This window comes from Osmerus eperlanus, chromosome 27 (genome assembly GCF_963692335.1).
Source record: "Osmerus eperlanus chromosome 27, fOsmEpe2.1, whole genome shotgun sequence".
Lineage (NCBI taxonomy): Eukaryota > Metazoa > Chordata > Actinopteri > Osmeriformes > Osmeridae > Osmerus > Osmerus eperlanus.
In genome coordinates this window covers 5042818-5066965 of record NC_085044.1, presented here as the reverse complement: position 1 = coordinate 5066965, position 24148 = coordinate 5042818, and the positions used below count along the sequence as shown (strand labels likewise).

General features: G+C 54.5%; 2 protein-coding genes across 3 annotated transcripts in view; both read left to right on the top strand.

Annotated features, from left to right (window-relative positions):
• LOC134013556 (neurexin-2-beta-like) overlaps window positions 1-2814 on the top strand; it is a 30639-nt gene extending 27825 nt beyond the window's left edge. The window contains exon 5 of the mRNA XM_062453061.1: window positions 41-2814. Within this exon, the coding sequence (XP_062309045.1) occupies window positions 41-864 (824 nt within the window). The 3' untranslated portion in view covers window positions 865-2814. The remainder of the gene's footprint in view (window positions 1-40) is intronic.
• A 2051-nt stretch (window positions 2815-4865) lies between these two features.
• On the top strand, window positions 4866-23378 carry LOC134013609 (pecanex-like protein 3). 2 transcript variants are annotated; one of them, XM_062453147.1, is made up of 36 exons: window positions 4866-5045; window positions 6174-6665; window positions 7054-7262; window positions 7441-7546; window positions 7782-7821; window positions 8040-8135; window positions 8261-10009; window positions 10159-10288; window positions 10455-10621; window positions 10889-10946; window positions 11160-11301; window positions 11536-11693; window positions 11941-12094; window positions 12479-12511; window positions 12722-12893; window positions 13240-13350; window positions 13446-13537; window positions 13817-13926; window positions 14056-14161; window positions 14289-14381; window positions 14498-14648; window positions 14937-15081; window positions 15453-15630; window positions 16321-16429; window positions 16712-16841; window positions 17114-17172; window positions 17430-17645; window positions 17914-18167; window positions 18595-18825; window positions 19586-19689; window positions 20015-20162; window positions 20665-20895; window positions 21140-21414; window positions 21649-21818; window positions 22009-22415; window positions 22893-23378. In XM_062453147.1, exons 2-36 carry the CDS (start codon window positions 6513-6515, stop codon window positions 23046-23048), a joined length of 6843 nt encoding a protein of 2280 aa, XP_062309131.1. In that variant the 5' UTR covers window positions 4866-5045; window positions 6174-6512; the 3' UTR covers window positions 23049-23378. The 2 variants fall into 2 exon arrangements, with proteins under 2 accessions (XP_062309131.1, XP_062309130.1); XM_062453146.1 differs by having other exon boundaries at window positions 10868-10946.
• Window positions 23379-24148: the final 770 nt, after the last annotated feature.

Sequence of the window (24148 nt, the reverse complement as noted above, 5' to 3'; positions counted from 1 at the left end):
CTAATTCAGGATCCTCCTACCCTCTCTGTTTCTTTTCTAGGAGGTGAATTAGTGTTGCCTATAATAACAGTGGATTCCCTAGAGCCCCCCTCCATCGCCACCCGTTACCCTGCCATCCCTCCTCCCACCCTCCTGTCCCCTCTCGAGACCACCAAAGAGTCCCTGCTTCTCTCCAACCCCCACCCCCCCTGCCCTCCGGACCAGGAGGACTGTGGCGACCCTGTGGAGGTCTCGGCCTTCGGTTCAGGGGAGATGACGGAATCCGATGACGAGGACTTTTACAAAAATTCCCCCATGGTCACTGACAGGACAGTCCTTCCTCCTCCCCCCGCAGCGGGAGAGGGCGGGGCCCACAAACCCCACAAGCCCCGTCCCCTCCCGCCTGCTGCTCCCACGTCCAATCCCGACCAGCTCCACATCCCCGCGGGCAAAATGAACACCCGTGACCAGGTGCTTCTGCCCCCCGCCCCTCCGTCCTCACGGAACACCCCGGGACTAACCTACCCACCCAATTTCCCCCATGTGCCCACAGCCGAGCCTACAGCCCACGGGGAGAAGGGTCACCACCCTGGGGCCGTGGAGGTGATCCGAGAGTCGAGCAGCACCACGGGCATGGTGGTCGGCATCGTAGCGGCCGCCGCCCTCTGCATCCTCATCCTGCTCTACGCCATGTACAAGTACCGCAACCGCGACGAGGCCTCCTACCAGGCCGACCAGGGGCACAACTTCATCAACAACCCCGCCGCCGAGGGCAACGGGGCCGTCGTCAAGGACAAGGCGCCGTCGTCGGGCGCCCCGACGGCCGCCGTGGCGAAGAGCGGCACCAAGGGGAAGAAGAACAAAGACAAGGAGTACTACGTCTAGGAGAGCGAAGAGGGAGGGAGAGAGAGAGAGAGAGAGAGAGAGAGAGAGAGAGAGAGAGAGAGAGAGAGAGAGAGAGAGAGAGAGAGAGAGAGAGAGAGAGAGAGAGAGAGAGAGAGAGAGAGAGAGAGAGAGAGAGAGAGACGGCCAGACCCTGAAGAGAACACGACCGGAGAGAAGACAGGGGACTTTTTTCCAATTGATTTCTTCTCTTTATGTTCAACATTCACCGCCCAACGAATCTCTGAAACCATATCACTTGTGTATTTCTTCAAAGCCCCCCCCCACCCCTTTTAGAAATCAAATCTTCACCTGGCTCATCTCAATAAAATAGCCCAATTGACAAACAAAACCATTTCTAGGCTAGTAGTCTAGGCTGTAATTTCATGACCAATGTTGTATTTGTATATAGTATCCTTATTAGAGTATTAACATGGCTGTCTAAACAGAGAACTGGGAACACTGTACTATAAGAACAGGTTTGCATGGGTGTCACTTCTTCATGCTCTTTCTCACTCAAACCTTCTCCTCGGGATGATTCAAGAGGCAGGGTGGATACTGAATATTCATTCTGGTAGTAAAGCTGCAGGCAACCGCGTAAATCTAATTCAATTCAAAGAAAGCCATAATCATAATCCTTACTCTGAGATTTCAATCATTTTTGAACCCACCATCTTTGCATTCCATCCTATTTTGTGTTAACCAAACTAGACATTCCTCTCAAGACGGTGATTATCCCTGGTGGTGTGTGACTGGTGCAAAACCACAAACCATGTTCTAAGCATGATGCATTTCAGTTTGAGATTGAAGATATAGGTTTTCCAAATGCAAGCACAATTGAACCACTTGCGTATGCCAATACTTCTTTTCTTTTTCGGTGCGGGATATCAAGAATCAACGTGCCATTCCATCCGGGAGGATGTTCTAACAGTAATCTTCAAAAAAACAACATGCTCAAGTAGCAAAGACATTGCTCTGTAAACATTGTTTGTATGTATGTATAGACGTGTTTGGTTTCGATAGGCATTGCGTGTTTGGTTTTTCTGAGTGTGCAGGGCAGACAGGTTTCAAAACAGACTTGTTGTGAAAAAAAAGACTTCTGCCCACACAATCTTCACTGTCGAGAAAACACTGCAGCCACAGATCCACTCTTAAGTGAGAATAGAGACACTTGCCGATTTATCAAAGGGATTTTCGGGACACAGTCAGTTTCAAAGAACTTTCGCCGGTGGTTCCCGAGGAGGGAAGTACACAACCAACTTTGTGTCAAGAGGCTGGCTCTCTTTATTTCCTCCCTCGAAAATATCATCAAAAACTGAAGAGGCACAAACAGTATCCAAATATCCTCAAAGGATGGACATCTTTGTTTCCTTTCAGAGCAAGTCGAAAATGTATTCCAGTTTTTTCTACCCATTAAAAGATTCTGTGAGATGAATTATTGAAAGTTTGTGAATTGTATTGATATTTCTCAGATATTTCGGTGTATATCTTGTTGCCATTCCTGCTGAAATATGTACGTTTATTTTGCCATCCAATCAGAAGCAGCTCAAAGGGGACTCATCTCTCTTCGCCTGAGACGTCCTGTCCCAACTTTCATCGTCACTATTTTAATTTTGTTCTTGTTTATACTAGGGCAGGTTGGTGATTGTATGTAAAATGATTCAGATTAAACACTCTTTCGTTCAGTCTCTCATCTTCCGTGCAACATGTCTATGCGTGTCTGCTCTCGCTGTGTCGCTCCTCACCACAGAATAACTGCTTCTGTTAACGTTTGACATTTACGTGATTTTTCCCTCATTTCTTTGGATAAAGTGCCATTTTAACATAAGACTGCTCAGACTATATCCCTGTCTTCACTCATTGATATTGTAAAGTGTTCCTGTGAAATGACTCTTACTATGTGTACAGAACATGGACAAAAAGGGGGAAATACACTTGGTTATATACTTTGTACACTCCTGTGTTGTGGTGCTTCTTTACAGATACACTGGACTCTCTGTCGACTTCATTTGAACATAGTACAGTATCCTTTTCCACAGCTAGTAACACAAAGCCACATATTATTATAAATGACAATGGCGGTAAACAACTGGCCTTGTACAAGATAAAACCCAGGAAATCCCATCAGAGCGACAGCAGGGAACCATCCAGGCTGGCTACACAAACCCAGGGCCTGAATTAGCTCGAATAAAAAATCAAGCTACAAATTGGAGCTGACAGAGGCACCAAGTCTTACAATAGGATTGCGCTTGATCAGATTAGTTTTATGTGCATGATATATCTTTAAAGCAACAGATGTACAATAAAGCTATGATAATTTGACACTGAGAGAAGAGAACCTTGTTCATCAAATTAATGCGCCACGTTCATTGCAACAGGATTTCATAATTTCTTCTGCCGAACGGTTAAGGCTTTCAAAAAGGTCATAGTTCATTCTGGCAGAGGACTGAAGGGCTTCATGCGCTCCACACTAGAGGGAGTTCGTCTTGTTCGCTTATCAAAACTGTGCCACCAAGTGCGACCACTTAGTAACCTATGTGACCAAGTCAAATGTGCTCAAACCACTCCTCATTAATACTATCCACACGTTTCCTAGAATTGCTAGCTTTGGAGAGGATAAGATAGGGAGGCAGCAATGCTAGCATGTGGCCCGATTAGAATTGTGACAGTGGTGACGTGACCCAGATACATGTGAGGAACTGCTCGTGAAGGAGTGGGTTTACAGTAGGATGACAGGTTGAAATGGATCAATCAAATTGGATTTTATTTCACCATTTTTTTTTACAAGAAATGTCACAGAGGGCTTCACATAGGCCTATAGAAACATTGCTGAACCAACTTAAGACCCTCAAGACAGTCCTCATGTATACCCACCTGCAATAGGTCAATAGGTTTACGGCGGTACTGGCTAAAGATGGGTTTACGATAGGTTATCAGTTAAGTGTCTAAGTAAGAAGACCCAAAATGACACGTGACATTTCATCTAAATGGTATGTTTTAAGATAAAGCACTTAAAGTACTGTGATAAGTCCTGTGTGGAGGAATAATGGCCAATGTCATGTCACAATGTTATGATACATAATACACAATATACATGAAAACACAATCTAAGCAGTAGGCCATTTAAGTCCTTTGTAGGTCTATACACCTTGTATGTTCACTGGTCAACAGCCAGACAGAATGGTAGTTACAGGTAGAGGTTTCTTTTTGAGAAAAATAAATGCTTATTGTTATATTTATCACTGTAGCTTACTATACATCTTCAAATAGTTTTCCCCTGGCTTTAATGGTATTAGAGATGTTTACCAGTCACCCACTAGATGGAGTCATGTATCCAGATTACTTGTTCGCTTGTTAGCCTACTGACAGTATAATCCAATACACGCCATAAAATAAATGCTTCGTAATAAATCTCACAGGAGAAATTACACGGGGAGAAAACCATCATCACCATCATCAGCTAGGACGCCGGTTGGAAAGGTATACAATAGTGAAGTCTATGGACTCTGTTTCCCCTAAGAGCAACACTAACCATGGTTAAATCAAAGGTAGAATGAAATATATGAAATGAGTGCAGTCAGGAGTGTATTAATTGAGGTCGTTTACCCAGTACCAGTAGATCTTACGCGTTTTAAGACGCTGTTCTGTGTTGTGAATCCTTGACTGACGGTGACAGTAGTAGTGAATTACTCCAACTCAACAGCAAGGAATGACACTAAGCATAAACGTGATCATTTAGGACGGCTGTCATTGAAACCACCAACTATTTGACACATTTCCTGGCCTGAATTTTATTTTAGGATTTTAAATAATAATAATTGATTATAAAATGATGCTGATCTTACTAAATTGATCTTAGTCTATTGATTTGTGGCTAGTCTACCTTGATTTAATTTGTATTTATTTTTTAGCCCTAAACGGTAAATTGACATCCTCTTCCTGTAAGTGAATGTTTGCTTCCCGTGCGTTTAGCCTAAGGTAGTTAGCTGAAGCTAACTAGCTAGGTGGCTAAAAGTGTAACCCGCAGTGGTAAGGAAAAAACAGAGATTCTACAAGGGGCTGAATACGGAAGGGAAGAAGAACATTATGGTCAGCGACGATTTAGATACGGAACTCGTTAGTCATACACAATAATGTAGCTCTACATGCCAATTCGTTTCAAATGAATTACTAACCAGGCGACCGTAAGTTTTCTGTTAAGATCGTAACGTTGGTTAGTCTAGCTCTAGTAAATAACCAAGTTAGCTAAGCTAATTTGTTAGCTGGCTAAAGTTAGATCAATTCTGACAACTGTTAATACTAGCCAGCTAGCTCACAACCTGGCATATAGAACCTGTTTAGCTGTGCATATGATTACTATTTTGTTGTGTGTGGCATAGCTCATCTTGCAAACATATTCATAGCCAACTGGATAGTTTACTGAAGTTATATATGCTTAGCTAGCATTGTAATTGCGTTTTTACATAGCTAGGTAGGTAGCTAATATGTGTTAGCTAACTAACGTTTTAGCTAGCTAGCCATAGATCCAAGCAGGATCAACTGAGATTTTCCCAATAAGGTGTGATTGATGCCACTTTAATATATCACTTTAGTTAGCTTGCAAACACTGTCACCGCGACTAGATTTACTGTGACACACAATATTATTAATTATTGACATGCCAGGGAAGCTAGCTAGCTAGCTATAGCTGCTAACAAGTGGTTAAGCAAATTCGCAAGCTAGCTAGGTAGTTAGCAAGCTTATCTAGTGATAACCAGGTGACATCAGTAAGATCATGGCTTGGTGGCGTGCATCTCTTGACTAGTATATAGTATTCTGGTTATCTGGAGTCCCTTAAACACATGCAGCATCGATAGCTGATTGTTGGCTTGTCTAAAGCAGCAAACGATAGCCTGTGTAATGCTAAAGGTGATACCCAGTGTATTTGAGGCTGTGACGATGCTAATGCTTAAATAAGAGCTTTTTATTACTATATTAGTTGCAATATTCAGAGGTCAAGCTAGATATAATATCTAGATATAATATCTAGCACCGTACATTTACGTAACTTATCCTTAATTACGGGAATTGTCATCTGTCACATATTAGCCCACAGTGATGATATCCGCCTGGGTCGATCCCATACATAGACGTCTTATTCATACGTTATACAGTTAATAAAAAACATTTCATGAATGGCATTAGAATCAGTCAGGGTTACATTGATCTGCTTTGACTGGTATAAGGAATTATTCACAATGAACTGAAGTGTGACTTTAATATCTGGAGATTTGTGAAGGAACCAAACAAAGCGGTTGTGATCTCTCTTCCAGATGAATGTTGTTGTTTAGTCATTGGGTCACCAGTGTGCCAAAAAAGTCACTCTTCAAAGTTCAAAACCGGGATTAGATTTGGGCAGGAACTACAAAGACAAGCATCGCAGCAACCTGCCTCTAGAACATGCAAGGAATCCTGTGTGATCAAGACCACGAGCTACCAGAGGACTGCCTTTCTATACAAGCAAAAGAAACATTGAATTGGCAAAGTAACTCGTCACCTTCGATGGATGTGCCATTGTAGACACGCGACAGGGTGGCTACAACTGGACAGTTTGGAGTTAAAAGCCTTAGAGGAAGCATTGCAACCCTGGCTTGACATATCTGAGGGGGAATATGGGTTCCCAGGCTCTTCAGATATTGCGGCAGGGGGTGTGGGCCTCCCTGACAGGAGGCTGGTATGTGGACCCCCATCAGAGTACGTTTTCAAACTGCTTTCACCTGTACTTGTGGATATTCCTCCTGGCCTTTCCCTTCTTGCTGTACATGGTGAGTATTCACAATTGTATAAACATCTTACCTTTTTTATGGGGGGGGGAGTGGGGAACAGGAAGAAACACTGTTCCCCTTCTCTTTAATGAGCTCTTTAAAAACCTAGCTGACGTAGTCGGTTTTCCGTTTGTGAGATGTGTTGGGTGTGCTTCGGAGTTCCCGTACACGCCTACTTTAAACAACAACGACACGGTGCTGATCGTTATCAGTCCGCATTCTTTTAATGGCAACAAATATGGCGGCCTAGTCATGCTAAGTCATGCTCACCTCTCGTTGAGGCTGTTCTGTAAACCTCACGTCACCTCGTCCCAACACATGCTTGTCTCTCTTCTCCTCCTCCGGGGGTTCCCACCCTTTTCCCCTTTCTCGCCGCGCCCCTCCTCAGGCGCTCCCCCCCACCTTGCTGGTGGCGGGGGTGTACTGCGCGGCCGTGGCGGCGTTCTTCACGGCCGTCAAGACGGTGAACTTCCGCCTCCACGCCATGTTCGACCTCGGGGAGATCGTGGAGAAGAGGCAGGCCTCGCTCGCGGCCGATCCCCCCAGGGCGGAGGACGGGGACGACGGGTCCGCGGCCCACGACGGGAACCAGCACAGGTACGGGCCCTCGGGGGGCGCCCTCGGGCCCAAACGTTGCATTGGCGCCGCAAGTTAGGTCACCCTTCCACGTGGATTGTTATCGAGTCTTGAGGCCCCGGGTGTGGAGCGTGGCGACTAATATTTCTGGGTCTATTCCACCCCCTCACCCACCCCCCCCCCCGCTCACCCCCCGCAGGGACAGTTCTGTTGGAGTGGAGATGACCGTGTTCCGGAAGGTCAACTCCACGCCCCCGGTTCGCTGCAGTTCCCAGCACTCTCTGTTTGGCCTGAACCAAGTGTCGGTGAGTGCAGCCCTGCACCCTCATCTGCGGCGGGCGTGTGTTTTGCCACGGGAAAACCCACGCGTGCCGCCCGCTTTCTCTCAGAGCGAGGCGGTGGCGCGTGGTACCCCGATAGCCTTCGCTCAGTCGATCCACCTGCAGCTCAACTGACATCCAGCCGTTCTGTTTTTGTGTTTGTGAAAGGAATGCATTCTCCCCCCCCCCCCCCTCCTCTAAATCTGTATTTGTCATTTAGGAGTTTTTACCCCAGTCTGATGACACAGGAGGCGCTAAGGGTACAGTAACCTTCTTTCCTATACTAGTCACTCCTTTCTTCTCTGTCTCCCTCTCTCTCTTTCTCGCTGTCGTTAGTGCACACTCGACTTGACCACAGGTCTGTAGGTGCTGCATGAATCCGATCCCCTGGGGATTTAATTCCCGATGTCGTCGCTTTTGCTGTTTTCAGTCCACCGTGGCGGGAGACGACTCATTTCCAGTCTGCTTTCCTCCTCAGACATCAAGGAGCTGATGAGGGAGCAGGGCAGCAACAACCTGATCGTGACGTCTGCTCACCGCGACATCTTTTGCCACAACTCGCAGGACGCCCTCCGTAAGCCTGGAGGGGGGGGGTGGGAAGCCGCCGTGGTTCTCGGAATGCTTTGAGTTTGCCCTGGTTTAGGGTGTTCGCTCACTTCTTTCTACCCTCTCTCTCTCTGTCTCTCTCTCTCCTTCCAGGGGCTGCCAGCGTGGTCCAGTCCTGCATGGCCGCGGCTCTCGTCGGCGACTTTACGGGTTTCATGGGGGTGTCCGGGGGTTACGGAGGCCTGCCGGGGGAGTCCCCATCGATTCCCCCCTCTCCCTCCAGCCAGGAGGACGGCGGAGACAAAGAGCACTTCCAGGAGATGGCGGGGGCACTGGAGCAGTTGCCCCAGGAGGAGGACGAGGAGGAGGACGTGGGGAGGAGGAGGGCCTACTCGCCCCTCGGCCCCTCCGGCGAGTCGGAGAGCCTGGGGGACGCCCCCCTCAGCCCCCTGATCAAGAGCAGCCTGAGCCAGGAGCTGAGCGAGAACCTGCTGGGCCTGGGGCTGGACCCGGGGGCCTTCGCCCGCGGGACGGCTCACCCCGGCAGCCGCAGCGGGGTGGCCATGGCGGCCGGCTCCACCGACAGCTGCTTCAGCGGCGGCGGGGGCGCCGCCACCGACCGCGAGACCCTCAGCACGGTCAGCAGCTACCGCAGCGAGAAGACCGACTCCACCCAGCTGGAGAGCCCCTCCCTGAGCCTGCCCCAACCAGCCACCGTCCGCCCCCCGGCCGCCGCCGCCGCCGCCCCCCCCGAGCCCGGCCGAGGGCCCGCGCCGCAGGACGGCAGCGACACGGACAACCTCTCCGACAGCGTGTTGCTGCGCTCGCCCTCCAAAGAGCCCTCGCCCGGGGCGGGGCTGGACCGGACGCTGGTGGAGGGGGACGACCTGCCCCCCGGCGTGGCCGACCCCTGCCCCCCTCCCTCCTCCCTCCGGGACTCCTCCCCCTCCAGCAGCGGCCACTCGGAGGCTTTCGACCTGGAGCGGAGGGCGCCCCTGCCCCCTCCACGCCAGGCCAGCTCCGCGTCCACGGGGCTGGGCCTCGGTCTGGTGAGCTCGGAGCCCGCTCTCCCCGTGTCCTCCTCGCCGTTCCTGCTCTCGGAGCCGCTGCCCTCGCTGCAGAGCCAGACCCAGCAGGTGGTCCGACCCAAAGACCTCAAGCTGTTGCGGCCCGGAGGAGCCGGCGGAGGCGGCGCGGGCCACAGGCCCGGTCGCCGGAAAGCCCCGCGCAAACGGGGGGGCGCCGGCAGCGGCAGTTTCGACTGCGGCTCGTACCGGCGCCACCACAGCCGCGGGCAGCACCGCGACTACATCCCCGTGCGGAGCCGGCTCGGCGCCAAGGCCTACAGCGAGAGCCTCTTCGAGGACTCGAGCGACGACGACGACGACGGCAGCGACATGAGCGCCGGCTCCAGCCTGGGCTCGCAGTGCCGCTACAGTTCGGACGACGACTCCAGCTCGTCCACCTCCTGCTACTCCCCGGACCTCGCCAGCCCCGGCGTGGCGCCCGCCGAACCTTCCGCCGCCGCCCAGCCGCCGTCGCCCGGAGACGCGGCGGAGCTCGAGGCGACAGGGCCCTCGCACGCCCGCGGGGCCCAGCGCTCGGCTAGCACGGCTAGCGCCAAGACCCACGCCAGGGTCCTCAGTATGGACGGGGCCGGCCACTCCAACGCAGCAGGGGCCCCCTCGCAGGCCTCCTCGCAGCCCCCGCCCTCCTCGTCCTCCACCCCGGCCCCGCGCGCCCTCACCATCTCCAAGTCGGACCTGGAGGCGAGGGGCGTGCACAGCGACGGCTTCCCGGGATCGCACCTCCACAGGCTGGAGTCCCTGGGGGGATCCTGGGCCGGTAACCAGGCAGGGTGGAGAGCCGGGGAGCTGGCGGAGGAGGGAGCTGTGGGCGGAGGTGAGACGTCAGAAGGCATCTTCTCTCTCGTTATTTCTTTATTTGACGTTGGAAATATCGAGTCATTTGTAAACGTTGCGCGACTTCGTTTAAAGGTTGTGAAGCCTGTCGGTGTTTTGACTCTGCCCCCCCCCCCCCCTTCCCCCCAGCTCTCGCCCCCGAGGAGGCAGGCAAGAGGGACTCTGTGAGCAGCGTGAAGAGGACCCAGGCCATCCGCAGGCGCCACAACGCCGGCAGCAACCCCACCCCGCCCCCGTCGACCATGGGCTCCCCACCCAGGTGTGCCGCCACTTCATCCACGTTACACAGCCCCCCCCCCTCCCCCTCCCTCAAATCATTTATTATTATGCAGCACTGTCATCTGCTGTGTGTGACTGATACACGCTTGCAAAACCCCCCCACCCCTAAGTAATCCTTTTTGCCGTCGCCCCCTCCCCCCGAGCAGCCTGCAGGACCTCCAGCGTGTCCGCACCTCGTCCCACACGCGGGCGCGCACCCTGCCCTCCGCCCTGCACTTCGCCTCCTCCCTGCTCCTGCGGGGCGGCGTGCACGAGGCGTCCACCTTCGACGACACGTCCGAGGGGGCCGTGCACTATTTTTTCGACGAGAGCGGTGAGTCGTGGTGGGGGTGGGCCGGGGGGGGGGGGCGAAAGTAGCGAGCTTCTGATCTCGGGAGAGATATCCTTTTGAGGAGCCGCCTAGCTTGACGTGGGGGGGGGGCGAGGCGAGGGGAATGGAGGCTCAATTGTTCTTAAGCTTTACCGAGGGGGCTGGGGGTTTGCAAATTGCTGCACTTTTGTACTTTTTTATAGCATTGCAAATAATTCTGTCCTGCTAAAATCCTGTCGGTTCATCAAGGTTGTTGTTGCTGTGTCACAGGAGTGAAGAGGTCGTACACATTTGGCCCTGCAGGAGGGGGCTACGAGGACCCAGTGCAGTGAGTAGCGAGCGCCATTATCGTCATCCTCCCTTGTGACCAGTTAAAGAACTTTGAACACACACACAAAAAAAACAACATTTATGCACACAATGGTGTGCTGGATCCTGGCATGATGGATGATTGAGGCCTCCTGGCACCCTTAGTGACGGACTCCCCCCCCCCCCTCCCTTGTGTCCGCATACCCCCCCCCCTCTGTCCCCCCCCCCCTAGGGAGCGAGAGAGGCAGTCGCAGTCGTCCAGCTTCACTTCCACAGAGGTGCCAGACGGGGCGCCGGTGCTGTCCATGCTGCAGCCCAGGCCCGTGGTCCTGCAGGGGATGCAGGTGCGCAGGGTGCCCCTGGAGATGCCGGAGGTGAGCCCTCAGCCCGTTTCCCCACCAAGCGCTCGCCACGTCTCCCTCTTGTTTTCCAGTTCACCTTTTATTTTCTTTCTTTAATATTTTTTTTTTTTTTAACTTTTTTTTTCCTCTGTTTTTGTGCCATATTTCTTACCTTAGAAGTACCTTATTTCTTATGTAATCTCACCGATTTGCGAATCTCCCCCCCCCTTCTTTTCACCGTCCCGCTCCCGACGCCATGTTTTCTAGTTCGACCTGGACCACGAGTCCCTCCACGAGTCCCAGGAGAACACCCTGATGATCGAGGAGAAGGCCAAGCCCCGGCAGTACTACCGCTTCTGGGTGCTCCCGGGCCGCTGGCTCCGGGTGCGCTACGACCGGCTAGCCCTGCTAGCTCTGCTGGACCGGTGAGGAACGCCCACAGACCCCCGGGGGCCTGAGACGCCAGCGCTCTGTATTTAGCTCCGTAACACAGACACGCACAGAGGGAACAAACAGATTTCCCAGAGACCTACTTGAGCTCTGTAGGGATATATTGTATAGATAGTTGTGTTTTTCTGTGCAGAAATCGCGGTGTGTGTGTGGGGGGGGGGATGTTGTGTGTAACTCGGGGAGGCGGCGTGGGTTGACCCCGTGTGTTTGGGTGCCGTGCAGGAACCGCGGGGTGGGCGAGAACGTGTTGGCGGTTCTGCTGGCCAGCCTGGTGGCCTTCCTGGGCTTCCTGCTCCTGCTCCAGGGCTTCTTCAGGGACATCTGGGTCTTCCAGTTCTGCCTCGTCATCGCTAGCTGCCAGTACTCCCTCCTCAAGGTAACCCCAGAGGCCCCAATGTGACACTTGATCCCTTTGAGTCACGCGTCTGGGCTTGATGTGCCAGGCAAAAATTAAGCATTAGCAAAACTTTGTATCTTGATTCACCAATTGTATCTGCTGTACCTGTAAACTGTCTAGATACAGTACCTGTATTTACCTAGACAACGTCTGAACCCAAACCTACATGTTCTATACCTACCTACCTGTATATAGCCACGGTATCTATACCAAGCTTACCCATACATGCCAACAGTACCAACCCATGTGATTCACATTCCCAATTCATCGGTATGGAAGTCAGGGACGTTTGCCAAATATGTCATGTTGTTTTCTGAGTCTTCAAGCTCACAAGTTCTCTCTCTCTTTCTCTTTCCCTGACAGAGTGTTCAACCCGATGCAGCCTCCCCGATGCATGTGAGTGTCTGGTGCCCCCCCAAAATAAAAATGAAAATAATCGTTTTGGAACCTTCTGTGTCCCAAAAATCATGTTTGAATTATTCTGCTGGTTTCTCTTGTTTGCTCCCGTCGTCCATGCCTTATCCATCTGCCTGTCTCTCTCTCTCTCTCGGTCTGCCTGTCTGTCTGCCTGTCTGTCTGTCTGTCGTGTCGTTGTCCTCCCCCCAGGGCCATAACTGGATCATCGTGTACAGCCGCCCCGTCTACTTCTGCCTGTGCTGCTCTCTCATCTGGCTGCTGGACCTGGTGGGCCGGTCGAGCGCCCTGTTGCCCTTCTCCCTCTACGGCATCACCTTCTTCTCCCCACACTTCCTGCTCTGCGCCAGGGACGTGCTCATAGGTCCGTGAGCCAGAGGGGTTGGGCTTCTTTCGGAACCCAGGAGTTTTATTTCCTCATTTGAATTCAAAGTATTCCCCCCCGATACTTTACAATCCGAGATTTGCTCAGGGGGAAGGAAACAATGGTTTCCTCTTTTTTTTTTTTTTTATTGTAGTCTGGGAACTTTGGGTTCCAGTGTCGTCATTGCTAGGCAACGTTTTCCACCCTCTTCATGAAGCCGATGAAAAGCATAGACGCATAATTAGCGCACCAACAGACTTATCTACCCAGGCAGAGAGCCACGCGTCCGCAAATGTCGTATTTGATTTTTGTGTGACTTTCTCTCCCCCCCCCCCTCCCTCCACAGTGTTTGCCTTGTGTTTCCCTGTGATCTTCCTGTTCGGCCTCCTACCTCAGGTCAACACGTTCGTCATGTGTCTGCTGGAGCAAGTGGACATGCACGTGTTCGGGGGAACGGGTGAGCGCCGAGTTGACGCGCCGCCGACACACCTGCCCTGACGTTCAGCCAAGTCGAGTGCTGACGTGTGTGTGTGTGTGTGTGTGTGTCCACAGCCACCACCAGCCCCCTGTCATCCCTGTACAGCCTCATCCGCAGTGTGCTGGTGTCGGCGCTGCTTTATGGATTTTGCCTCGGTGCTATCAACGTAAGTGGCCGGAACGACAAGCACTCCTGTGTTTTTGAATCTAGAGACTTAAAATATATATATATATATTAAAAGGGAGTCTGTGATGTTGTTAAATTTTTCGGTATTTTTTTTATTTTATATATTTTTTATATATATATATAAAAATACCGAAAAATTTAACAATTCATATATATATAAAAATACCGTTTATATATTGGTATATATATATATATATATATATATAAAAAAAATGTATATATTTTTTTTCATGTGCCCTTGTTTTGACCGTATGCGCAGGCCCCATGGGTGGACCCTCACGTGCCAGTCCTGTTCTCGGTGTTCTGCGGCCTGCTCCTGGCTCTCTCCTACCACCTGAGCCGCCAGAGCAGCGACCCCACCATCCTCTGGTCAGTAAACGCCGCGACACAGCGTCTCTCGGTGAAACGCCCCGGTCGACGTCGGGCATCGTATTGCGACCGTGTCGGTCTCTCTCTGACCGGGCTGTGTGTCTGGGGCGGTGTCTCTCTGGTCGGCAGGTCTCTCATTCGCTCCAGGTTCTTCCCCGAGCTGGACGGTCGCCCCCCTGAGGACCCACCGCTGGAGATCAAGGACCCCCTGCCGGAGAAGCTACGCAACTCTGTGGTGAGGGGGGCCGCACGACACTCGCGTTATAGAGAGAGAGAGAGAGAATGCGGATGTATTCATATATTTTTTTTTTCTTCTTTTTAAACTCTTCCCTACCTCGTTCCCTGTGTCTCGCCGCCCGCAGAAGGAGACTCTTCATTCAGACCTGGTGGTGTGTCCTCTCATGGCCGTCATCACCTTCGCCATCAGTGCCAGCACCGTCTTCATCGCCCTGCAGGTCTGTCGCCTCCCCCCCCCCCCTCCACCCCACCAACGCCATCTCTGACCTCAGGCGGCCCCTCCCTTCTCACATTTAGCTTTGTCTCCCCCTCCCCCCTCCCCCCTCCCCATCAGCCGGCCCTCAGTTTCGTCCTGTACGTGGTGGCCGGCGCTGTGGGCTTCCTCACCCACTACGTGCTGCCCCAGCTCCGCAAGCAGCTGCCCTGGTTCTGCCTGTCCCACCCCCTGCTGCGCTCCAGGGAGTACAGCCAGTTCGAGGTCCGCGGTGAGTCCCCACCCCCCCCCCCCCCCCCCCCACCTCCTCCTCTTCAGCAAGCCGACACACCACGTCTGCAGTCGGTGTCGACACACACACACACACACACGGAACAACCCCATGGATTAGGGACCAGAGGGTCGCCTACAGAAGAAAAGCAAATGAACAACGAGGCTTATTGAAAATTAGATTTCAAAGTGATCGCCACACGTCGAACGCAGGCAAGGGTACACGTCGTCCCCAAATGTCTCTTAAGCAGTGTTGTCATCCCGTCCCCTCCCGTCCCCCTCTCCACAGACGCGGCCCAGCTCATGTGGTTCGAGAAGCTGTACGCCTGGCTGCAGTGCGTGGAGAAGTACTTCATCTACCCCGCCGTGGTGCTCAACTCCCTGACCACCGAGGCCCGCGGCGTCAGCCAGAACCACAAGGAGCTGGATCTCTAGTGAGCGGACGTCCACACCCCCCCCCCCCCACACACACACACACACACACACAGAGGGCCGGACTGGCTGTCTGTCTCTGTTTTGTGTCTCTGTCTGTCTCTCTGTGTGTCTCCTTATGTGTGTCTGTCTGTCACTGTGTGTGTCTGTCTCTATCTCCTTCTCTCTGTCTGTATCTCTCTCTGTCTATGTCTGTCTGTCTATATGTGTCTCTGTCTTTCTGTCTTTTCTCTCTCTGTCTCTTTCTGTCTCTCTCTCTCTGTTTCTTTCTGTGTCTCTGTCTCTCTCTCTCTTCTCTCTCTCTCTCTCAACAAAGAGCCCTCCAAAGCGTTTCAGGTTGTCATTGCGTCTCTCTCTCCCCTCCTCTCCCCAGCGGCCGGGCTCTCTTCATCTCCCTGGCCGGCATGAAGCTGCTGCGCTCGTCCTTCTGCGCCCCGTCGCTGCAGTACGTCACGCTCTGCTTCACCGCCCTCTTCTTCCACTTCGACTACCCCCACTTCTCCGAGACCTTCCTCCTGGACTTCTACTTCATGTCCATCCTCTTCAGCAAGGTCAGAAGTCCGCACGGCGGGAGCGCTGCGCCTGGGGGGGGGGGGGGGGATTAGTGTTAGTGATGTTTGCTCCCCTCTCCCCTCTCCTCCCTGCTACTCTCTCCTCTCCTTCCCCCTCTCCTCCTCCCTTCCCTTCTCCTCCCTTCTCTCTTCGTCTCACCTCTCTCCTCTCCTTCCTCCTCCCCCCTTCTCTCTTCATCTCACCTCTCTCCTCTCCTTCCTCCTCCTCCCTTCCCTTCTCCTCCCTTCTCTCCTCCCTTCTCTCTTCGTCTCACCTCTCTCCTCTCCTTCCTCCTCCTCCCTTCCCTTCTCCTCCCTTCTCTCCTCCCTTCTCTCTTCGTCTCACCTCTCTCCTCTCCTTCCTCCTCCTCTCCTTCCCCCTCTCCTCCCCTCCCCTCACACAGTGCTAAGTTGACACGCTGTAATAACATTGTCAGAGTAGATAACACGTAGTGGGACGGACAACTTGAAGGTAACGTAGCCAGAAGAGACCCTAAGAACAGTCCTTTTTTTCATAGTGTAAACTTGTAGCAACACATTCGTCGGACAAACATAAATCATGCCAGCAATTTGACTGTTATTGAAATTCACGGAATACCAAAACGAGGGACTGTGATGTGATCCTAAGGCTGAAAGGAACGAGATGTTGTTTCGTCTTGGGCTGATGTGTGTGTGTGTGTGTGTCTGCAGCTGTGGGACCTCCTCTACAAGCTGCGTTTCGTCCTCACCTACATCGCTCCGTGGCAGATCACCTGGGGCTCCGCCTTCCACGCCTTCGCCCAGCCCTTCGCCGTGCCTCGTATCCTTCCGCCGCCACGCCCCGCTCGGACGCCGCCGCGCCCTTCGCGGAGCGCTCGGTGGAAACGGCGACAGGCGTTTCCGTTTCGACGTGTCATTTCTTTCCCTGTCATCGAAAGGATATTGAATGCCCAGAGCAGTTTGTTAGCCTTTTGTTTAAGTAGGGATGGAGGTTTCATTTCTTTTTTTTTTTTTTTTTAGGACTGTTGTTTATCTTTTATCAGGCAAATGTGACCAAGTCAAGTGAAGTATGATAGCTCCTTAACCCCAGGGTGTCCTCCAGACTCCGCCATGCTGTTCCTCCAGGCGGTGTTCTCCGCCCTCTTCTCCACCCCTCTCAACCCCGTCCTGGGCAGCGCCGTGTTCGTCACCTCCTACACCCGCCCCGTCAAGTTCTGGGAGCGAGATTACAAGTGAGTGTCTTCGGGCCAGTGTCTCTCCCCCCCACCTGAATGTTCTAGATGTTTCCCTGCTCCCAACACACCTGATTCGAATGAAGGAGTCGTGACTCAGCTCGGCAGAAGCCCTGGTAACGACCCATTCCTTTGAACCGGGTGTGCTAGGGGGTCAAACTGGATGGCAGCCTGTCGTCAAGTCCATTCCGTTAAGCGAGAAAAGTTGTGTTACTGTGTTGGACGGTTCGTAAAATGACCAGCGGAGTGTGTGTGTGTGTGTCTCCCCCCAGCACCAAACGGGTGGACCACTCCAACACCAGACTTGCAACCCAGTTAGACCGCAACCCAGGTGAGGGGGAGTGTGTTATGGCGTCAGCTTCCGCCTGTCTAAACTCTGGTAGTCGTTCTGGCGACGGTGCCCCCCGCGTGCCCTCAAACAGTTCTCTCTCTCTCTCACACACCCGCTCTCTCTCCCCCCTTCCCTTTTTGCTCTCTTTTCCCCTCCTCTTATGACCCCACGTCCCCCCCCCCCCCTCCGCTCCTCACCTCCGCCCCCCCCCCCCCCTTTCCCTCTCCTCCCTCCTTTCTCGGGGGGCCGGCCGGCAGGCGCCGACGACAACAACCTGAACTCCATCTTCTACGAGCACCTGACGCGCTCGCTGCAGCACAGCCTGTGCGGGGACCTGCTGCTGGGCCGCTGGGGGAACTACGCGGCCGGGGACTGCTTCATCCTGGCCTCCGACTACCTCAACGCCCTGGTGCACATCATCGAGATCGGCAACGGCCTGGTCACCTTCCAGCTCCGCGGCCTGGAGTTCAGGGGTGAGGGATGGGAGGGGGGGGGGGGGATGGGAGGGAGGGGGGGGAGGGGGGGGGGGTGGGAGGGACGGGGGGGAGGGAGGGGAAGGGAGGGAGGGAGGGTTGAGAACCAGTTTGTTCTGGAAAAGAAAAAAAGACAAAGCTGTAATTTAGCTGAAGTTTCCTTTAGTTCAACGTCGACCGACCTGAAGTGTCCGGCGACCTTGAGCGTCCTTGCGTCGGGCGGTGTCCACTCACCGTCTCCCCTTTTCATCCTGTGCGCCGTGCGCAGGCACCTACTGCCAGCAGAGGGAGGTGGAGGCCATCACAGAGGGGGTGGAGGAGGACGAGGGCTGCTGCTGCTGTGAGCCGGGCCACCTGCCCCACGTGCTCTCCTTCAACGCCGCCTTCGGCCAGCGCTGGCTGGCCTGGGAGGTGGCGGCCACCAAGTACATCCTAGAGGGCTACAGCATCAGCGACAACAACGCAGCCTCCATGCTGCAGGTGTTCGACCTGCGCAAGATCCTCATCACCTACTACGTCAAGGTGAGGGGGGACCAGGGGGGGGACGGGCTCGGAACTTTCCGGAGCTAGGCGGCCGGACGCTGTTTTTCCCCCCCCCCCCCCTGTCGAAATCTCGGTTGATCTGCCGTCCGCGTGGATAGTCGCCGTTGAAAGCGGTTATCTGATTGGCGGATGTGGTTCTTCGTTGTCGAAGCTGTTTTACTGATGGGTGGATGTGGTTCTTCGTTGTCGAAGCTGTTATCTGTATATAGATGTTATTTTTTTACGGTCTTATCTGCTAGATATACACTGTTTATTGTTGAAGTCATCTGCTATATATATACACTTGTTGTTGAAGCCGTTACCCATGGTGATGGGAAGCAATGGTGAACGATCCCCCCCCCTGACTCCCGTAGCGATTTGATTGACGACAACGTTGTGTGTATCCCCCCCCCCCCCCCACCTCCAGAGCATCATCTACTACGTGAGCCGCTCGGCCAAGCTGGAGGAGTGGCTGGCCAACGAGGCCGTCCAGGAGGCCCTGAGGCCGTGCCTGGGCCCGGCCTACGTGGACAGCGACCCCACCTTCAACCTGAACATCGACGAGGACTACGACCACCGCGCCTCGGGCATCACCCCCGCCGCCTTCGGCATGGTGTACCTGGACTGGATTCGGTACTGCAACAGCCGGAGGCAGACGGTGGGTTAGAGGGGTTGGGGGCGGGGGCCGGCGGAATTCCTCCTGTTCTCTCTCTCTCTCCTCTCCTGTTCTCTCTCTCTCCTCTCCTGTTCTCTCTCTCTCCTCTCCTGTTCTCTCTCTCTCTCTCCTCTCCTGTTCTCTCTCGCTCATGTTCTCTCTCTCTCCTCTCCTGTTCTCTCTCTCTCTCTCCTCTCCTGTTCTCTGTCTCTCTCCTCTCCTGTTCTCTCTCTCTCTCCTCTCCTGTTCGCTCTCTCTCTCCTCTCCTGTTCTCTCTCTCCTCTCCTGTTCTCTCTCTCTCCTCTCCTGTTCTCTCTCTCTCTTCCTGTTCTCTCTCTCTCCTCTCCTGTTCGCTCTCTCTCCTCTCCTGTTCGCTCTCTCTCTCCTGTTCTCTCTCTCTCTCCTGTTCTCTCTCTCTCTCCTGTTCTCTCTCTCTCCTCTCCTGTTCTCTCTCTCTCCTCTCCTGTTCTCTCTCTCTCTTCCTGTTCTCTCTCTCTCCTCTCCTGTTCTCTCTCTCCTCTCCTGTTCTCTCTCTCTCCTCTCCTGTTCTCTCTCTCCTCTCCTGTTCTCTCTCTCCTCTCCTGTTCTCTCTCCTCTCCTGTTCTCTCTCTCTCTCCTGTTCTCTCTCTCCTCTCCTGTTCTCTCACTTTCACAATTATACCCCCCCCCCCCCCCTCACACCCCCACACCCAAACCAAATCCAGGAGAAGAATCCGCCTGCTAACCCTAACCCTTCCCCCACATGTCCTGTGTGGCGCTGCAGCCGGTGGACAGCGAGAGGGACTCCCCTCTGGTCACCCTGTGTTTCGGCCTCTGCATCCTGGGGCGGAGGGCTCTGGGCACGGCCTCGCACAGCATGTCTGCCAGGTGACAAGTCCTGCACGCACGCACACACACGCTCACACGCACACACACACACAAACATACACGCTCACACACACACTCACACACACAAACATACACGCTCACACACACGTACACACACGTACACACACCTACATACACGCTCACACACACACACACGCGCTCACACACGTACACACACACACACACTCACTCTCTCACACAGAGACACTTTCTCTCACACGCACACAGACACACCTCCACTGTTGTGGGTCAGCGTTGTGTAGATCCCCGTAACGTGTGTGTGTGTGTGTGTGTGTGTGTGTGGTGTGTCTCGCTATGCCCTCAGCCTGGAGCCCTTCCTGTACGGCCTCCACGCCCTCTTTAAGGGGGACTTCCGCATCACCTGCCCCAGGGACGAGTGGGTGTTTGCGGACATGGAGCTCCTGAACAGGGTGGTGGCCCCCGGAGTGCGGATGTCTCTGAAACTCCACCAGGTAGGATCCCTGGGAACCCGGGGAAACCACCCTTCTGACAGCAGACATCGTTTCGAAACCTCCCGATGCATGACTGTGCTCAGCCTCCGGCCCGCTCCTCTCTGTGTTCCCCCCCGGCCGGCCCGCTCCTCTCTGTGTTCCCCCCCGGCCGGCCCGCTCCTCTCTGTGTCCCCCCCGGCCGTCTCTGGAGGAAGGCAGCCCCCGCTGAATCTCTCCTCCTCCTTTCGGACGTGTTTTTCTCCCGAGTTGCCCTGGGAGTTTTTCCTTGTCTTCCTTGAGGGTTTGGGTCGGTTTAGGTGCAGCTCTGTGGGCGTATGTGAAGCCCCCTATGTGACATTGCTTGTGAAAAGGGCTCCACAAATCCAATTAAATGCGATTTTCGATCCACTGTGGACGCGGCAATTCTCTCGACAACAGTGGAATGACACAATGCCTCCCTCCTCTGCCACCATACCCCCCCCCCCCCCTCCCTCTCTCCACCCCCACCCCCTCCCCTCCCCAGGACCACTTCACGTCCCCGGACGAGTACGAGGACCCCGCGGTGCTGTTCGACGCCATCACGGCCAACGAGGAGAAAATGCTGATCTCGCACGAGGGCGACCCGGTGTGGCGCAGCGCAATCCTGGCCAACACGCCCTCGCTGCTGGCCCTGCGCCACGTCATGGACGACGGCAGCGACGAGTACAAGATCATCATGCTCAACAAGAGGTTCCTCAGCTTCAGGGTCATCAAGGTGAGGCCCCCCCCCCCCCCCCCCGCTTCTTGTTCCGGTACGTTCTAGAACTGGGGGGGGGGGGGGGGGGGGGGGGGGGGGCGGGGCAACAACTCTCTGTCCAGGAACAACTTTCTCATTGAGAGAGGTTGAGCTCGACCACCTTCACCCCAGGCACTGTGGAAATCTGCTCGGTGACGTGAACATAAACATTCTGACCGTAAACACGCACGCACGCACTCCTCCCCCCCCGCCCCCCCTCCAGGTGAACAGGGAGTGCGTCCGGGGCCTGTGGGCGGGGCAGCAACAGGAGCTGGTCTTCCTGCGCAACCGCAACCCCGAGCGCGGGAGCATCCAGAACGCCAAGCAAGCCCTGAGGAACATGATCAACTCGTCCTGCGACCAGCCCATCGGCTACCCCATCTACGTGTCGCCGCTGACCACGTCGTACGCCGGCGGCCACGCCCAGCTGCGCTCGGTGTGGGGGGGCCCCGTCAGCCCCCACAACATCTCCGCCTGGCTCCTCAGCAGCTGGGACAGGTACAGGACCACACACACACGCGCGCACACATACCAAGCGCACACCCGTACCAAATGTGTCGAGCCGGCAGTGTCGCATGCGTGTAGACACACGCGCACGCGCGCACACCAGGCGACATCGAAACGTGTCGAGCCGGCTATGCCCCACTGAGGCTCTCTGACACTCACTCACACACACGCTCACCGTAACGTCCCGTCCCCCCTGGCGACGGGGCTCTGCTCTCCGTCCTCCAGGCTGCAGAAGGGGTGCGGCGCCGGCTGTAACAGCGGGGGGAACATCGAGGACTCGGACTGCGGCGGGGGCTCGGCCTCCATCTCCAACAACCCGGCCGGGCACACCACCCAGAGCACCCCGGCCTCCAGCCTCCCCCAGCCCCACCTCACCACCCTGCAGCCCCCCATGGGTAAGGCTGGGGCGTCCCCCCCAGATCACCTCTCACCACCCTGGGACGGTCACGATCTCCTCCCCCACACATTGACATCGCTTATACACAATCAAATTGGGTTGATGTTCTCCTCGTATGGGATTTTTCTGTTCTTAAAGAGGTGTTGGGGTTTTTTTCGGGGTGGTGTGTGTGTGTGTGGGGTTATAAGGTACCGACAACCCTGCTGGCCCCACGCCGACTTGGCCCCACCATCCTCACCCCCTCCCCCTGGCCCTGCTCAGCCAGTCAGAGGGCCGCGCGGAGGGAGCCCTGGCCGCCTCCCTCCACCGCACCTCGTCCATCCAGGGCCTGCTGGGCCAGCACCTCTCCAGCTCCCAGCTGTCCTTCAGCAGCTCCATGGTGCTGCCCCCCCTGCCGGCGCCCGAGCGCTTCTTCTGCCCCGGGGGCCGGCAGGAGGGCGCGGGGGGCCACCACCACCACGGCGGGGCCAGGGCCGGCCTGGGCCTGGCCTACGACAGCCCCTACGGGAAGTGGAGACTCTCCGGCAGGAAGGGCTTCAACGGGCCGCCGGCCGGCGATTCGGACGCGGGGGGGGGTCCGAACGCGAGGACACAGGTGAACGTCCGCGCCGTCTGCGATAGGCTGGGTCCCACCCGATGAGTCGCTAGTCGCCATTCCGGATAAAAATGGTCAGGTCAGCTTCGTGAGATGGTTTCCAAGACGGGAGTTATGAAGTGTTGCAGAGTAAAATGTGTCTTAAGTATATTATCTACATCAACTAAACACAACAAAGCAAAACATGTCATTGTAGATGTGCTTGATTATCATTTAGACGTGAGAGTAGCCATTGTATTCATAGTATGTACATCTGAACCCGGCCGCAAACATTGCAGGATGGCTCATGAGTGCCGCAGGATTTGAACCAAACCTCGCTGGGAAATGCGATCATGGAAGTGCAAGTCAAGGCGCAAAACTGCAGTTTAGTCTCACGATAGACTCACACAAACCATGTGTTTGAGATGGAGTTATTCTACTGTGCAACTAGTAGATGGTAGGTACCGCTCTTAATCTCTGCTCTGCTCTGCTTTTCAGCCCCCGACCCCGGGGCCCCCCCCTCCCGAGGCCAGCCTCACCCAGGACCCCCTGGGGGTCACCCAGTCTAAGGAAACCACCCCCCAGTCTCCAGGCGACCCCCTTACCCCCAGAGAGGAGTCTACAGAGCTGCCCTTGTTGGAGCACCTTGGCTAGGTCTGTTGTCCGTAGCACACCGTCACGTTCTAGGATGGGTGTCCAAAGGTTTGGACTGGAACCGTTCTAGCCTGCAGTTTTTTTTTTTTTTGTGGGGGTGGGCGTGTCTGTCTGCCACCTCCTTCCGTGTTGCAAAATCTCACAAGAATATCATGATATCATTCTTTTTTTTTTCTTTTTTTTTTTGAAGCGGGCGGACGTGGTGACGGATGTTTCCTCGACGGCCCCTCTTCCTGTTTAGAGGAGGGAGGGAACGGCTTCATGTAGGGCACGCGGCAGAACCAAGTCATACCAAACAGCAGCTGGCGCGCTGGGACTTTTTAAGAGGGGGGGGGAAAAAGTGCACTTTCTAAGAGAGACTTTTGAGGAAGACCTTTTCGGCCATGACCGTGTCGATCCAACCCTCCTACGCGCACACAAACACACACACACTCACACCCCAAAAATAAATTGTGCAATTAAGGGATTCCTGAGGGGGGGGGGGTTCTGCTGGAATCCAGAAAGGTGAGCTCCGTCTCGTTTCCCCGCTACTTTGCTCCGCAGAGACAGTGGCACGCATTAAAAAGGGAATGGTTTCCATGTGCACTGGTGAAAGAGGACTTCCTTTCGGACACAATAAGCCTTTCTTCGGCCAACTCTCCCCCACACCCACAACCCTCCTCCCGTTTAAGCCTACCCCATTCGTCAGTCCTCCACCGAACGCGAAATATCCAACTAGTACTCCCTTCAGTTAGTCCCGCCCTCCCCAGTGTGCCCCCCCCCCCCCCCACACACATTCCAAAAACGCCTGGTCTCACACCCTGATGTCATCGACAGGCTCCCGGCGCCGCCCTCCGTCCGGTCAGCCTTCCCGTGAGGGGAACCTCCTTTCAGGAATCCTCCCTGCCTGTACCAGACAGGTCTGGACCTGGCTTGAGGCCTGGGAGGGAGGGGGCGGGGGGAGAGAGGGCCCATGGACATCAGGACTGTGCATCCATGTTTTTATTTATTAGTATTTTTGGGGGACTCACAGGACACAACCCTTAATGGGCGGGGTGGGGTCGTTTCTACTAAAGACTTCTTTTTTTTGTGTGTGTGTGTGTGCAGGGGGTGTATGGAAT

Coding starts and splice junctions, on each gene's coding strand:
- LOC134013609 (XM_062453146.1), top strand. CDS start 6,513: ATGGGTTCCCAGGCTCTTCAGATATTGCGGCAGGGGGTGTGGGCCTCC. Junction 7,547..7,781: donor TTGGCCTGAACCAAGTGTCG/GTGAGTGCAGCC, acceptor TTTGTCATTTAG/GAGTTTTTACCCCAGTCTGA. Junction 14,382..14,497: donor CCGTCTTCATCGCCCTGCAG/GTCTGTCGCCTC, acceptor CCTCCCCATCAG/CCGGCCCTCAGTTTCGTCCT.